General features: G+C 46.8%; 1 protein-coding gene across 8 annotated transcripts in view; it reads right to left on the bottom strand.

Moving 5' to 3' along the window:
* Window positions 1–17,025, bottom strand: part of ncam1b (neural cell adhesion molecule 1b) — a 116,141-nt gene that overhangs the window by 50,420 nt on the left and 48,696 nt on the right. For all 8 annotated transcript variants that reach the window (XM_061682678.1, XM_061682683.1, XM_061682679.1 and 5 more), the window contains exons 5-8: window positions 13,037–13,174; window positions 12,290–12,407; window positions 2,062–2,222; window positions 1,001–1,143 (exon numbers count right to left, since the gene is read on the bottom strand). In XM_061682678.1, the coding sequence (XP_061538662.1) occupies window positions 1,001–1,143; window positions 2,062–2,222; window positions 12,290–12,407; window positions 13,037–13,174 (560 nt within the window). The remainder of the gene's footprint in view (window positions 1–1,000; window positions 1,144–2,061; window positions 2,223–12,289; window positions 12,408–13,036; window positions 13,175–17,025) is intronic.

The raw sequence follows: 17,025 nt of genomic DNA, 5'->3' as shown, positions 1-17,025 counted from the left end.
CCACATGCTCCCCGCCACCACCGCTCCCAAACCCTAGGAGAGCGAGACGCCCCCCACTAACCCGCTAGGCCCACAATGTAGCCAGCCCCCGCCCAGCCTAAAGGAGAGATGATGTCCCGTTTGGTGGAAAGCCCGGCAAGGGAACTATAAGGGGGGGAACCCGGAGAGCAGTCACGGGGCATGAGAGGGGAGCCCCTACACCAAGCAGCCATCCAGCCAGAGAGGCCCGGCCCCAGGAGCACCGCCATGAGCCTTGTGAGAACCCACCTCCCCCCCGTTACTATCACTGCCAGGTCCCTGACTGGCAGGCGTGCCAGACACTGCTGCTGCCCTCCAGAGATAGGTGTATGTAGTACATTAAAATGAAGGGGATGATTGTGTGTAATCCATTAAAAGCAGGGCGGAGGGGCAGGGTGTCTAGACCGTGAAATAACACTGACGTACTGAAACCCAGTCCGACCCCCGCACTCTTCCGACCCCACACCAGCCCCCAAGAAACCCTGAATATGTGTGTGTGCCCGGATGTGACTAGTAAAAGAAATATTTACACTGAATGGTGTGATTCTAATGCTAGAATGCTAAGTGAGTCAATAAGAGGCATGGGTCCTGCAAGTCGGGCCCATCCAGCAGGACAATCACAGGGCTCGAGGGCCGCCACACCCAGCCCCGCAGTACCAACCCCGGGAGTCCCCCCCACTCCAGCCAGCACCCACTACCTGCCCCCGAGTGCGGGAGGTGGACCTGCCTCCAGACCAGGCAGAGACAGAACCCAACAGCAGGCCCCACGGTCCGCAAGGGACCCCCAACCACTCACGAGAAGAGGAGGAGGACCCATCTCTCGTGCATATCACAAGTATGTGGTACATGAGAATTTTTTTTACATACGTACGTAAGATCACACATTACCCAACAAGAGCCGGAAATGGAAAACTAAGACCACTAAGTGTAATTGGCGGTCATGATTACTGTAAGTTAATAATTGCTTGCATTTGTGCCTTACTTGTTCGCCGTCGGTGAAGACACGGTTGCCATAGCTCCAGGTGATGGTGGGCGTTGGATCCCCTGAGGCCTCACAAGTTAGCATGACCTGCTCCTCCATCTCGGATGTGCTTTGGTTTACAATGTAGGTGATCTTGGGTTTGACTGTCAAACACAAAGTAGTCACAACCAGTGAGTGCTGGATTTGGCATGCGTTCAAAGGAAGGACGGGCAGCATGACATGCGAGGGGAGGCGTTGAGGCTAAATCGTAATAAGCTGTCTCCTCCCAGCAGTATAACCACACGAGGATCAAAACTTTAATTAATGTGACAATTGTACCAGTGTTAGAAGGTTTGGCCTCCATTTCTGTTTACATTTGACCAAATTGTTGGTGACGTCCTTTCAGGGTGACGCCAGTGGAGCAAAGTAAATTAAAGCGCTACTGCTGAAGCGTTTTTTTTCTTCTTCTTTTCCCTCCCTCGCACTCTGCAGAGGATAAACACATTGTAGCATTCCTACACAGTAACAATTGAGGATTTTACAATACTCAGCAGAGGGACATATTTGCAACTCTGTATTAAAACCACATGAATAGCCACCAGTAATTATTTGATGAGCAAAGGAGCAGCTGTCTTGTTCCTGGTGTCATTACACAAAACGCAATGATTTTTTTTTTTTTTAATGATTAGAATATTAAATCAATATCTGTACGAGTGAAGGCACAACAAACTAGCATTGGTGCTTGCTTGTGTGGGAGCAGAGAATTTTTTTTTTTTTAAAGAGTACTGGCACTAGTGCAGCAATGCTTTGAAGATCACGAATGTGTTTGAGGCTATTTATAGGTTGCAAAGTAGAGGAGGCTAAACAATCTGGCCGAACACTGCTACTTTGCATTTTTAGTTAAAGTTTTTTCCTTGACAAGGGCGACGGGAAAACAACACTTCATCATAAGAAGAACACACATAGTATCCTATTGTCTCCCCACACCTACGTACATACTCCTAAATCTCATTCCCACAGACTTGGAACTTTTTAAAATATATTCTCACTTATTTCGTAGGAAATAAGTATTCCCCACTCACCAAATACTCTCAGACTAAGCTCCTGCTCTGTTTCCCCAGCCTTGTTTTTGGCGATGCAAGTGTACTCGCCCTCGTCGAGCTTGCTCACGTCCATGATGGACATCTCCGAGCCATCCTCGTTGAAGGCGTACTTCTCTCCAGCCTCCAGAGCCATTTGGTTCCTGGAGGACGAAAAAAAACACACAATCTCCATCAATCGATCCCTTGAATTTTAAAGGCGATCTAAGCAGATATTCATGTTTTGTTTCTAAATACATGAAATATTTATAATATTAAAAATTTGAAGTGCTTAAAACCAATGCAAAGACATAACAATATAGTGCTGAATTGTTGATAGTTTTAGCATCTTTTTCGATGTTTAAATGTTCCTGATTTTGTGAGTGGGGCTAAAACAGCCCCATGGGACTGGGGCGTATACTTTGTAGTGCGAGTTCCCTCCCCCAGAATATAAGTACAAAGTGACGTCATTTTATTTGGCTGCTCAGTTGAGTTAGTTGTGCTTAGCTTCCATAAGCTCCCCCCCCAGCTTTTCAGGGTTAGTTTCAGTTAACAAACTAACAATGGCTACAACCCGAAAATATGTCTTCATTGGATGCCTCAACATAGAGAACAGTTCGGTGACATTATTTTAAGCTCCCAAAAAATGAGGAAATAAAAAATCGATGGATTAACTTTTTGAAGATACACCCAGATGGCGAGCTAGACAGTAACACCACCAACTGACTCTGCAGTACGCATTTTACGACAGATAGTTTTGTAAACTTTCATCAGAGACAACATGGCTTCGTGGGTAACTTGATAATAGTTAAGTTATCGGCTGTGACGTCACCAACAACAAGGGTAAGTTGACTTGTCGCTGATTTTTATGATTATAGTCCACAAAAAAAATTACATTTTGAAGTTGAGCCTCCTAACGTGATTTTACATCGTATAAGCTATCACCCCCTCAGTATGTTTGATTCCTTTTGGCGCATCCATTGGAGACGCCCACAGCGTCTGAGAGCTGGCCATTATTATTCAAGTTTTGAAAGCTGATTTTATGGACTTAGAGATTTGTTTTATTCATTCAAATTTGGCAGACTTGTTAACATTACTCTTTTCTGTGGTGTGTCGAATTTACATGCCATTTTTTGGGCCTACTTAGTGCCACTTTAAACACTTCTGAATCACAGAAAAGGGACAATATACTGTTGTCACTTAAGCATCCCAAGACCATTTTGTTCTGATCTTATGATTTTCTCAAATGTAGTTCTTCTAGCCATTTATTAGGGGAAACATCTATTTGAAAGGAGGTATTGATTTGTACAAATGCTTGTGCAAGGGCGGAGCCCGATATTGCAGTTTGTCAGTTGGTTGATAGATAATTGTTACTTTTGTGTTATTATGGGAATGGAATGTGAACTCCCTGATGGATCTCCCACATCCCCCTGTTGGCTTACGTAGTTAAAAGTGCGTCCCCGCTGATGTCCACTGTTTACACTAACAAAATTAGTTCGTTAACAAAAGCACAGTCATTGTTGTCATTAGCGACTGTCACTTTATTGACTTTTCTTACCCCTCAAGCGACATGTTTTTAGAATAGCGACGAACGGCTTTAATTCCCTCTAAGACTATATATGAGCAGAATAATTTTCACATTGTTTTCAGTTTGACAAGATAGGAGCAGTCACCTTGTCGTGGTGGAGGGGTTTGTGTGTCCCAGTGATCCTAGGAGCTAAGTTGTCTGGGGCTTTATGCCCCTGGCAGGGTCACCCATGACAAACAGGTCCTAGGTGAGGGACCAGACAAAGCACGGCTCAAAGACCCCTAATGATGACGACAAACAATGGACTTCGTTTTCCCTTGCCCGGACGCGGGTCACCGGGGCCCCCCACTGGAGCCAGGCCTGGTGGTGGGGCCTGCACCCATGGGGCCCGGCCGGGCACAGCCCGAAAGGGTAACGTGGGTCCCCCTTCCCATGGGCTCACCACCTGTCGGAGGGGCCATAGGGGTCGGGTGCAGTGTGAGCTGGGCGGTGGCCGAAGGCGGGGACCTTGGCGATCCGATCCCCGGCTACAGAAGCTGGCTCTAGGGACGTGGAATGTCACCTCTCTGGCAGGGAAGGAGCCCGAGCTGGTGTGTGAGGTCGAGAAGTTCCGACTAGATATAGTCGGACTCGCCTCCACACACAGCTTGGGCTCTGGTACCAGTCCTCTCGAGAGGGGTTGGACTCTCTTCCACTCTGGAGTTGCCCACGGTGAGAGGCGCCGAGCAAGTGTGGGTATACTTATTGCCCCCCGGCTCGGCGCCTGTACGTTGGGGTTCACCCCGGTGGACGAGAGGGTAGCCTCCCTCCGCCTTCGGGTGGGGGGACGGGTCCTGACTGTTGTTTGTGCCTATGCAACAAACAGCAGTTCAGAGTACCCACCCTTTTTGGAGTCCTTGGAGGGGTTGCTGGAGAGCGCTCCCGCTGGGGATTCCATTGTTCTGTTGGGGGACTTCAATGCTCACGTGGGCAATGACAGTGAGACCTGGAAGGGCGTGATTGGGAGGAACGGCCCCCCCGATCAGAACCCGAGCGGTGTTCTGTTATTGGACTTCTGTGCTCGTCATGGATTGTCCATAACGAACACCATGTTCAAGCATAAGGGTGTCCACACGTGCACTTGGCACCAGGACACCCTAGGTCGCAGTTCGATGATCGACTTTGTGGTCGTGTCATCGGACTTGCGGCCACATGTCTTGGACACTCGGGTGAAGAGAGGGGCGGAGCTGTCAACTGATCACCACCTGGTGGTGAGTTGGCTCCGATGGTGGGGGAAGATGCCGGTCCGACGTGGCAGGCCCAAACGTATTGTGAGGGTCTGCTGGGAACGTCTGGCTCCCACCTCCGACAGAACTTTGCTCATGTTCCGGGGGAGGCTGGGGACATCGAGTCCGAGTGGAACATGTTCCACGCCTCCATTGCTGAGGCGGCCGACCGGAGCTGTGGCCGTAAAGTGGTCGGTGCCTGTCGTGGCGGCAATCCCCGAACCCGTTGGTGGACACCAACGGTGAGGGATGCCGTCAAGCTGAAGAAGGAGTCCTATTGGGCCTTTTTGGCCTGTGGGACTCCTGACGCAGCTGATGGGTACCGGCTGGCCAAGCGGAATGCAGCTCTGGTGGTCGCTGAAGCAAAAACTGGGGTATGGGAGGAGTTCGGTGAGGCCATGGAGAAAGACGTCCGGACGGCTTCGAGGAAATTCTGGTCCACCATCCGACGTCTCAGGAGAGGAAAGCAGTGCACCACCAACACTGTGTATAGTGGGGATGGGGCGCTGCAGACCTCGACTCGGGACGTTGTGAGTCGGTGGGGAGAATACTTCGAAGACCTCCTCAATTCCACCGACACGCCTTCCCATGAGGAAGCAGAGTGTGGGTTCTCTGAGGCGGGCTCTCCTATCTCTGGGTTTGAGGTCACCGAGGTAGTTAAAAAGCTCCTCGGTGGCAGGGCTCCGGGGGTGGATGAGATTCGCCCGGAGTTCCTAAAGGCTCTGGATGTTGTGGGGCTGTCCTGGTTGACACGCCTCTGCAACATCGCGTGGACATCGGGGACAGTGCCTCTGGATTGGCAGACTGGGGTGGTGGTCCCCCTTTTTAAGAAGGGGGACCGGAGGGTGTGTTCCAACTACAGGGGGATCACACTGCTCAGCCTCCCTGGTAAGGTCTATTCAGGGGTGCTGGAGAGGAGGGTCCGTCGGGAAGTCGAATCTCAGATTCAGGAGGAGCAGTGTGTTTTTCGTCCTGGCCCTGGAACAGTGGACCAGCTCTACACCCTCGGCAGGGTCCTCGAGGGTGCATGGGAGTTCGCCCAACCAGTCTACATGTGTTTTGTGGACTTGGAGAAGGCGTTCGACCGTGTCCCTCGGGGAGTCCTGTGGAGGGTGCTTCAGGAGTATGGGGTACCGAACCCCCTGATACGGGCTGTTCGGTCCCTGTACGACCGAAGTCAGAGTTTGGTCCGCATATCCGGCAGTAAGTCGGACCCGGTGATGGTTGGACTCCGCCAAGGCTGCCCTTTGTCGCCGATTCTGTTCATAACTTTTATGGACAGAATTTCTAGGCGCAGCCAAGGCGTAGAGGGGGTCCGGTTTGGTGGCCTCAGTATTGCATCTCTGCTTTTTGCTGATGATGTGGTTCTGTTGGCTTCATCAAACCGTGAGCTCCAACTCTCACTGGAGCAGTTCGCAGCCGAGTGTGAAGCGGCTGGGATGAGAATCAGCACCTCCAAATCTGAGACCATGGTCCTCAGTCGGAAAAGGGTGGCATGCCCTCTCCAGGTCGGGGATGAGATCCTGCCCCAAGTGGAGGAGTTCAAGTATCTTGGGGTCTTGGTTCACGAGTGAGGGAAGAATGGAACGGGAGATCGACAGACGGATCGGTGCAGCGTCTGCAGTGATGCGGACTTTGTATCGGTCCGTTGTGGTAAAGAAGGAGCTAAGCCGAAAGGCGAAGCTCTCAATTTACCGGTCGATATTCGTTCCTATCCTCACCTATGGTCATGAGCTGTGGGTCGTGACCGAAAGAACGAGATCCCGGATACAAGCGGCCGAAATGAGTTTCCTCCGCAGGGTGTCCGGGGTCTCCCTTAGAGATAGGGTGAGAAGCTCGGTCATCCGGGAGGATCTCAGAGTAGAGCCGCTGCTCCTCCGCATTGAGTGGAGCCAGATAAGGTGGCTGGGGCATCTGATTCGGATGCCTCCCGGACGCCTCCCTGGTGAGGTGTTCCGGGCACGTCCCACCGGGAGGAGACCCCGGGGACGACCCAGGACACGCTGGAGAGACTACGTCCTTCGGCTGGCCTGGGAACGCCTCGGGATCCCTCCGGAAGAGCTGGATGAAGTGGCTGGGGAGAGGGAAGTCTGGGTGTCCCTGCTAAAGCTACTGCCCCCGCGACCCGACCCGGATAAGCGGTAGAAAATGGATGGATGGATGGAAGATAGGAGCCCAGTGAAAGACAATCACAGAGTCAATTGCGCTGAACATTGCCAAAGACATGGTGCCAATTCATACTGTACGTTGCAAATTCATACTGTATGTTGCAAAAGGAGTGATTTATTGACATGTTGGAAACTTTTGATTCCTCATCTGCTGTTAAATTGTTAACCACTTAAAATATTCTTTTATTAAAGATCGTGTTTTTACACGTTTTGACAAAGGTGACATTTATTTTTCCTAGAGGAAACACTTTCACATTATCTGTAAAGAAAATATATTTACTCCTATGACTTTTTGCAAGATTAAGATCATAAGGAACTGTGGAAAAAAACTGTCTCAAAGCTTGTTTGGTATGAGGAGAAATATATTTTAAAAATCCTAGAATGGGGGAGAAAAAAAATCTAAACATTTTGTTTGTACTGTGTACTAACTACTGTCTGATCTCGCTAATTCTGTAAAACAAAACAAATTTCACTCACGCTGTCCTAAAGTTCACACAGTAGAAGGAAACCACTGCCAGGGCAACATGATAAACACAACCTGTCTAACAAAGCAAGGGCCTATCAGTGTCACACAGAACAATGTGGCTATTGAAGATGCCAGTCTTCAGGTTTCGCTGTCTTAATTCACCGTATGATTTAATGTCTATAGATATCCTATTTCAATGACCTCACCAGTTAACCTACCAAATGCATTTCAATAACAAATAACAGAAGACGGCAAAACGGCAGGAATGAACTTAAGATTTACTTAGAATCACTTCATGATGCAAACATGTTTCACTATTTTCAACACTGACAAGATGTGATGCCATCAATGTCAGTTATAGTAACTACATGGCTTCTCATCTTTATCTTGGCATTTGTCACACAAGCAGACTATCATCGATATTGTTCTTGGGTGAACTGCTGAAGGCTTCTGCTAGGGGAGGAGGCCTCTATTTGGACACAGTTTTTTTTTTGTTACTAATATTAAACAATATTACAATTTATCTAAAATGAAACTGTAGTTTAACACAAAATGGACACACAACATTGTGCAGAGACAAACTGAGGAGTTCATCATTCACATCTTTACTACTGCAGTGGGAGCTCATTTAGCACGTTCACACTCAAATTTATCAGAGACTTGTGCAAGGGCAGAGCGTTTTTTCAGTAGGTGCTGTTATGGTAAGCAACATAATCAGCAGTTAACGTTAGACTTTACACCAATCTGATCGGCTTGATCGGTATCATTTTATGCCAAATTAATGTCATCTCATAATTCGCCGATCCGATCAATGACGTAATTGATCGGCTCCACAAAAGACATTTACTCCGTGTTGCCATCGTGTACAGTATATTTGAATCCAAAAGCTAGTTTGTTTTTAGCTTTGTCGCATGTCTTTTGACGTAGTACTGTAAATATTAGTCTTTACACGATCAGGATTTTTGGGACCGATCAGCGAGTTTAAAAAAGCGATAACCGATCACCGATCTGATCGGAAGATGGAGCATTTAACGGACTTCTTCATTTACTGTATGTACTTGTGTACTGTATACTGAGTATAGTATTCTCTATTCAGGTAATGAAAACCAACATTACAACATGACAGAAATAATGCGTGCTAACTTACTGTAATTAAATTACTTTATTGTAATTAAATTACTTCACACACACCGAAACGTTAGAGCATGATTCAACAGAACGCCAGCATCTTTACATACAACCAAAAGCTACATAATGTTTTGTTGCCTGCTTGCGAGCGGTATCGTATTAAAAGTACGTGAACATACGTCAAGCAATCCTTGAATTAAAGTCCTCTCCCAAGCACCGGTGACCACCAGCACGTTTCCCCCCATTTTGTTCTTATGATACACACGACGCGATCCATTGTTGTTGTCGTCGCCATGGTAACGAGTATATCCAGTCGCATTCGAGTTGACAAGATAAAGTAAGTGATCATAAAAGACGGGATGCGGTAGTATCGGAATCCCCAGATTTTATTGCAGTAGTCTGACATAGAGCAAATTTGTCTTGTAGTCTGATTCAGGCATTAAGTGTTATCTTTCTCAGACATGTTGTCTGTCCCACACCGCCGACATTTTTATTTTATTTTTTTTAAATAAATTTATTGGCGGTCAGATATTTAAAGTACTACGTCAAAAGACGCGAAAAGGCTAAAAATAAACTAGTTTTTGGACTCAAATATACAATTCCAATGAAGTTGGGACATTGTGTTAAACATGAATAAAATCATTTGCAAATCATGTTCAACCTATATTTAATTGAATACACTACAAAGACAAGATATTTAATGTTCAAACTGATAAACTTTATTGTTTTTAGCAAATAATCATTAACTTAGAATGTTATGGCTGCAACATGTTCCATCGCACAGGTGAACAGGCTAATTGGGAACAGGTGGGTGCCACGATTGGGAATAAAATGAGTTTCCCTGAATTGCTCAGTCATTCAAGAGCAAAGATGGGGCGAGGTTCACCTCTTTGTGAACAGGTGCGTGAGAAAATGATCGAACAGTTTAAGGACAATGTTCCTCAACGTACAATTGCAACGAATTTAGGGATTTCATCATCTATGGTCCATAATATCATAAAAAATTTCAGGGAATCTGGAGAAATTACTGCATGTAAGCGGCAAGGCCGAAAACCAACATTGAATGCCGAGACCTTCGATCCCTCAGGCGGCACTGCATCAAAAACCGACATCAATGTGTAAAGGATATCACCACATGGGCTCAGGAACACTTCAGAAAACCAATGTCAATAAATACAGTTCGGCGCTACATCTGTAAGTGCAACTTGAAACTCTACTATGCAAAGCAAAAGCCATTTATCAACAACACCCAGAAATGCCGCCGGCTTCTCTGGGCCCGAGCTCATCTAAGATGGACTGATACATGGAAAAGTGTTCTGTGGTCCGACGAGTCCACATTTCAAATTGTTTTTGGAAATTGTGGACGTCGTGTCCTCCGGGCCAAAGAGGAAAAGAACCATCCGGACTGTTATGGACCCAAAGTTCAAAAGCCAGCATCTGTGATGGTATGGGGCTGTGTTAGTGCCAATGACATGGGTAACTTACACATATGTGAAGGCACCATTAATGCTGAAAGGTACATACAGGTTTTGGAGAAACATATGCTGCCATCCAAGCAACATCTTTTTCATGGACGCCCCTGCTTATTTCAGCAAGACAATGCCAAACCACATTCTGCACGTGTTACAACCGCGTGGCTTCGTAGTAAAAGAGTGCAGGTACTAGACTGGCCTGCCTCCAGTCCAGACCTCTCTCCCATTGAAAATGTGAGGTGCATTATGAAGCGTAAAATATGAAAACGGAGACCCCGGAATGTTGAACAGCTGAAGCTGTAAATCAAGCAAGAATGAGAACGAATTCCAACGACAAAGCTTCAACAATTAGTGTCCTCAGTTTCCAAACGTTTATTGAATGTTGTTAAAAGAAAAGGTGATGTAACACAGTGGTAAACATGACTCTGTCCCAGCTTTTTTGGAACGTGTTGCAGCCATAAAATTCTAAGTTAATGATTATTTGCTAAAAACAATAAAGTTGATCAGTTTGAACATTAAATATCTTGTCTTTGTAGTGTATTCAATTAAATATAGGTCGAACATGATTTGCAAATCATTGTATTCTGTTTTTATTTATGTTTAACACAACGTACCAACTTCATTGGAATTGGGGTTGCACAGTACATGATGGCGACGCGGAGTCAATGTCTTTTGCGGAGCCGATCAATGACGTCATTGATCGGATCGGCAAATTACGACATTAAAGCCGATCAGCATAAAACGATAATTATCGGCCGATACCGATCAAGTCGATCACATCGGTGTAAAGTCTAGTAAATATCTGACCGCCAATAAAGTTTTTTTTTTTTTTTTTTTAAAACATGTCTGAGACAAACAACCCGTAATAACCTGGATCAGACTACAAGACAAATTTGGTCTTTCACGATTGTACTGTCAGACGACTGCAATAAAGTCTTGTATTCTGATACCACTATATCCCGTCTTTTACGAACACTGGGCTTTATCTTGTCAACACAAACGCGACCGGATACACTTGTTACCATGGTGACGACAACAAGAATAGCTCGCGCATATTTATTGTGTGGGGAGAGAAAAAATTGTAAAATAAGGAAAAACGTGGTGGTCATCACCGATGCTCAAGAGAGGATGTTCATTCACGGATTGGTTGATGTATGTTCACATACTTTTAAAACGATACAGCTTGAAAGCAGGCAACAAAACGTTCTATAGCCTTGCGACCTAGTGCTCACACTAACGGTTGTACGTAAACATCCCAGTGTTCTGTCGAATCATGCTCTAAAGTTTCCGTTTGTGCGAAGTAATTTAATTACACTATGTTAGCACCCATTATTTCTGTCATGTTGTAATGTTGGTTTGACATGACGGAAAACTTAAACTTATGTCAGTGGCAAATCTTTGAATCCCCCCTAAAGGTCATTAATGTTTTACCTTTTGTCTAAAATGATATCAGAATCAGAATCATCTTTATTTGCCAAGTATGTACTTTTGAAGATACTCAGTATACAGTACACAAGTATATACAGTAAATGAACAAGTCATTTAAATAGACACATTGCTCCATCTTTTGATAGGATTGGTGATCGGTATTGGTCTTTTAAAGTCGCTGATCGGTGATCGGCCCCAAAAATCCTGATCGTGTAAAGCCTAGTTAATGATTAAATCTTAGTGTGAACAGTAGCATTTATAAACGAAGGTTGCGGAATCGCGTTTCGACTCCAGCCTTTCTGCATTGAGTTTGCATGTCCTCCCCTTGCTTGTGTACGTTTTCTCCCTCTCACATCCAAAACCATGCATGTTAAGTTCATTTTCATTGAGGACTAAATTGTCTGTAGGTGTGAATGTGAGTGTCATTAGATGTCTAATGTCTATTTATCCATTGTCCAGGGCACACTTCACCTCTCGCCCAAAGTCAGGTGGTACAGGCTCTAGCTTACGTGGGACACGAATGAGGACAATCTCCAAAGAAAATGGATTGAATGGAACTGAGGTTGTTACTGTTACTACTTGGTTTTTTTCCTGAAGGGAAAGGAAAGGGCTCTTTATTTATCTTAAGTGGATGATCCATCTGGTGACTAAATGGCACACGGCGTCTAACAACAATATATTTTCATCAGAATCTATTAGAATTTATGCCGAGCTGAAACACTTAAGTCACGTCAGTCATATTTTTCTCCTTGGATGAAAAAAAAAACACTTCTTACCTTGTCCAGGTCACCATGGGTTCAGGATAACCATCGACTGCACAGGTCAACATGGCAGATTGGCCCACATCTGCTGTGGCGTTCACCTCTGACTGCCATACCCTGATGGTCGGGAGGACTGAGACACACACAGACACAGAAGCACATACACACACACAAGGTCGATCGATGTTATGTCGTCGCTTCACTAATAAAAACAGGATGTAAAACACCATCAAAAACAGAACACATTTTAGGCACACATTGTCCCATAGGCTCAGAACTCGGGAGCAGACACACGTCATTAGTATGAGTGCTTCGTGTTCCCCAGTTGCTATGGGCAACTGTTTCCACAGTCACGTTTTGAGCCTCTAAGTCAGTGATTCCTAACCAGTGTGCCAGGGCACATAAGTGTGCCGAGAGTGCTCTTCAGGTATGCCGTGGAAAATTATAAAAAGTTTACTTAATTGCTCAAAAGATTATTTATTTCCAAGAAATAATGTATCTTTAGTCATCTATTTATGCCAGTGAGGCAGAGTGACAGACAGAACAAATAACTGCTCTTCTATAAGATGGCAGGAAGTACATACAGTAATTAATGTTTCCACTTTTTGTGACATTTTTGTTTGTTGGTGTACCATGAGATTTTTCAATTGTAAAATATGTGCCTTGGCTCCATAAAGGTTGGAAATCACTACTCTAAGTGTACACGCACACACAAAAGCACAAATAGGAAGACAACAATACAGTCGAGAAAGCTCTGCTAACCATTTACGACGACCGTGATAACCCGTAAATCAATCTCGCCGCGGGCCATCAGGCGTCCCTCACATGTGTACGAGCCCTCGTCCGTCTTCTTTATGCCACGGATTTGAAGGTGGTTGTTGCTCAGCACCTTAAAGCGAACTTGATAGGGAAGATAAAAGCATTGTGAGGGATTGTCAAGTCATGCAAAAGAGCTGTGATTGTGCAAAACTTGCAGAATGGTTGTTTAAGTGGTGTCTGACATATTAGAGCTGTCATCATTCATATCTGTCTGTTTGGCATCTCATTGGGACACATTGAGAGATGATCTGGTGTGTTAGGATAAATAATAAAATTTCAGTTAATTGGTATTATTTCCTATGTAATGTAGTTTGTTCATCTACTGTGTCAGTGACTTATAGTGGCGGTTAGAACAATTAAATGCTCTTCCACTAAATGGCAGAAGGTACAAATTACCTATCTAACCACCTGTTCCCATTTGATACAACAGAATAATAGTTTTCTGTTCAACTGAACAAGCCCAGATTTCACACTGAGTGTATAAATTTGTTAGTAAATTGAGTTTAGATCAGCATTATTTCAATCAAGTTTTGGGACTTATTTTGGGTAGTGTGAGAGTCTTCTAATGTAAAATATGGGCCTTGGCTTCATAAAGGTTGAGAAACTGCATTAACGCACAAGCTCAACTCGATGGAAATATTTAATACAGGGGAAATCCCCAAAACTAGTCAAATCCATTCATCTATCCACTTTTTGTACCGCTTATCCTCACAAGGGTCAAGGGTGAGCTGGAACCTATCCCAGCTAACTTTGGGGGGAGGCAGGGTGCACCCTGAACTGGTCGCCAGTCAATTGTAGAGCACACAGACAAACAACCATTCACATTCACACTGAAGGACAATTTAGAGCAGGGGTGTCCAAACTTTTCTTCCAAGGGCCACATACATAAAAATCGAAGAAGGCAAGGGCCACTTTGACATCTTTTATTTATGTAACATACTAAAACAACACATCAGTGTAGTTAAAGCTATGCAAAGTTACGATATTCATTCATTCATTCATTTTCCACACCGTTTATCCTCACTAGGGTCGTGGGCGTGCTAGAGCCTATCCCAGCTGAGTCTGGGCGAGAGGCGGGGTACACCATGAACTGGTCGCCAGCCAATCGCAGGGCACATATAAACATACAACCATTTGCACTCACATTCACAACTCGAAGCAATTTCGAGTCTTCAATTAACCAACAATGCATGTTTTTGAGATGTGGGAGGAAACCGGAGGATCTGAAGAAAACCCACACAGGAACATGCAAACTCCACACAGATGAGGCCGGATTTTAACCCGGGTTCTCAGAACTGCCTCACAGTTCTGAGGACCGCCGTGCCACCGTGCCGCAAAGTTACAATGCATTTATTTGTATATATACTGTGTATTTAAAAAAAAAAAAAAAAAAAAATGACACTAAAGCAAAAAGTCAATGATTTTTCAGGATTTTAGGGTGGCCAGTGGCCAGATCACATCTCCACATTTAGAACCAAAACAGGAGCATTCTGTACCAAGTTGACCTTGGTGTCATATCTTACCAAATGTGTGATTGGTTGAAAACAAGGAAGTGAGAACGAACTTCTTCTCTTCTCATGCCTTGCCAACAATTGTAGAAAAGTAAGTACCATAGTACAATGCAGGCAAACCACACGGGCCAAATGTCAAATGTTCATTTTATTCTATCCCGTGGGCCGCTAATAAATGGATGACGGGCCGCAGATAGCCCCCAGACCAAAGTTTGGACACCACTGATTTATCAATCCATTTTCTACCGTTTATCCGAGGTCGGGTTGCGGGGGCAGTAGCTTTAGCAGGGACGCCCAGACTTCCCTCTCCCCAGCCACTTCCTCCAGCTCTTCCAAGGGGATCCCGAGGCGTTCCCAGGCCAGCCGAGAGACGTACTCTCTCCAGCGTGTCCTGGGTCGTCCCCAGGGTCTGCTCCCGGTGGGACATGCCCGGAACACCTTACCAGGGAGTCGTCCGGGAGGCATCCGGATCAGATGCCCCAGCCCCCTCATCTGGCTCCTCTCTGAGATCCTCCCAGATGACTGAGCTTCTCACCCTATCTCTAAGGGAGAGCCGGGACACCCTGCAGAGGAAACTCATTTCGGTCGCTTGTATCCGGGATCTTGTTCTTTTGGTCACGACCCACAGCTCGTGACCATAGGTGAGGGTAGGAACGTAGATCGACCGGTAAATCAAGAGGTGCGCCTTTCGGCTTAGCTCCTTCTTAACCACAACGGACCGATACAAAGTCCGCATCACTGCAGACGCTGCACCGATCCGTCTGTCGATCTCCCGTTCCATTCTTCCCTCACTTGTGAACAAGACCCCAAGATACTTGAATTCCTCCACCTGGGCCAAGATCTCATCCCCGACCCGGAGAGGGCACACCACCCTTTTCCGACTGAGGACCATGGTCTCAGATTTGGAAGTGCTGATTCTCATCCCAGCCGCTTCACTCGGCTGCGAACTGCTCCAGTGAGAATTGGAGATCACGGCCTGATGAAGCGAACAGAACCACATCATATGCAAAAAGCAGAGATGCAATTCTGAGGCCACCAAACCGGACCCCCTCTACACCTCGGCTGTGCCGAGAAATTCTGTCCATAAAAGTTATGAACAGAATCGGTGACAAAGGGCAGCCTTGGCGCAATCCAACCCTCACCGGAAACGAGTCCGACTTACTCCCGGCAATGCGGACCAAGTTCTGACACCGGTCGTACAGGGACCGAACAGCCTCCCGAAGCACCCCCCACAAGGACTCCCCGAGGGACACGGTCGAACGCCTTCTCCAAGTCCACAAAACACATGTAGACTGGTTGGGCGAACTCCCATGGACCCTCGAGGACCCTGCCGAGGGTGTAGAGCTGGTCCACTGTTCCACGGCCAGAACGAAAAACACACTGCTCCTCCTGAATCTGAGATTCGACTTCCCGACAGACCCTCCTCTCCAGCACCCCTGAATAGACCTTACCAGGGAGGCTGAGGAGTGTGATCCCCCTGTAGTTGGAACACACCCTCCGGTCCCCCTTCTTAAAAAGGTGGACCACCACCCCAGTCTGCCAATCCAGAGGCACTCTCCCCGATGTCCATGCGATGTTGCAGAGGCGTGTCAACCAGCACAGCCCCACAACATTCAGAGCCTTTAGGAACTCCGGGCGAATCTCATCCACCCCAGGGGCCTTGCCACCAAGGAGCTTTTTAACCACCTCGGTGACCTCAACCCCAGAGATAGGAGAGCCCGCCTCAGAGAACCCAGACTCTGCTTCCTCATGGGAAGCCGTGTCGGTGCAGTTGAGGAGGTCTTCGAAGTATTCTCCCCACCGACTCACAACGTCCCGAGTCGAGCTCAGCAGATTCCTCCCAATCACGGCCCTTCCAGTTCTCACTGCCACTGCCCGTGTGAGCATTGAAGTCCCCCAGCAGAACGATGGAGTCCCCAGCGGGAGCGCTCTCCAGCACCTTTCCAAGGACTCAAAAAGAGTGGGTACTCTGAACTGCTCTTTGGTGCATAGGCACAAACAACAGTCAGGACCCGTCCCCCCACCCGAAGGCGGAGGGAGGCTTCCCTCTCGTCCACCGGGGTGAACCCCAACGTACAGGCGCCGAGTCAGGGGGCAATAAGTATACCCTCACCTGCTTGGCGCCACTCACCATGGGCAACTCCAGAGTGAAAGAGAGTCCAACCCTTCTCGAGAGGGCTGGTACCAGAGCCCAAGCTGTGTGTGGAGGAGTGTCCGACTATATCTAGTCGGAACTTCTCGACCTCACACACACAATCAGGCTCCTTGCCTGCCAGAGAGGTGACATTCCACGTCCCTAGAGCCAGCTTCTGTAGCCGGGGCTCGGATCGCCACTGCCCAGCTCACACTGCACCCGAACCCTATGGCCCCTCTCACAGGTGGTGAATCCATGGGAAGGGGGACCCACGTTACCCTTTCGGC

The sequence above is a fragment of the Phycodurus eques genome, chromosome 7 (genome assembly GCF_024500275.1).
Source record: "Phycodurus eques isolate BA_2022a chromosome 7, UOR_Pequ_1.1, whole genome shotgun sequence".
Lineage (NCBI taxonomy): Eukaryota > Metazoa > Chordata > Actinopteri > Syngnathiformes > Syngnathidae > Phycodurus > Phycodurus eques.
Note: the sequence above shows the minus strand (reverse complement) of the source record. Positions and strands in the feature narration are given on the sequence as shown.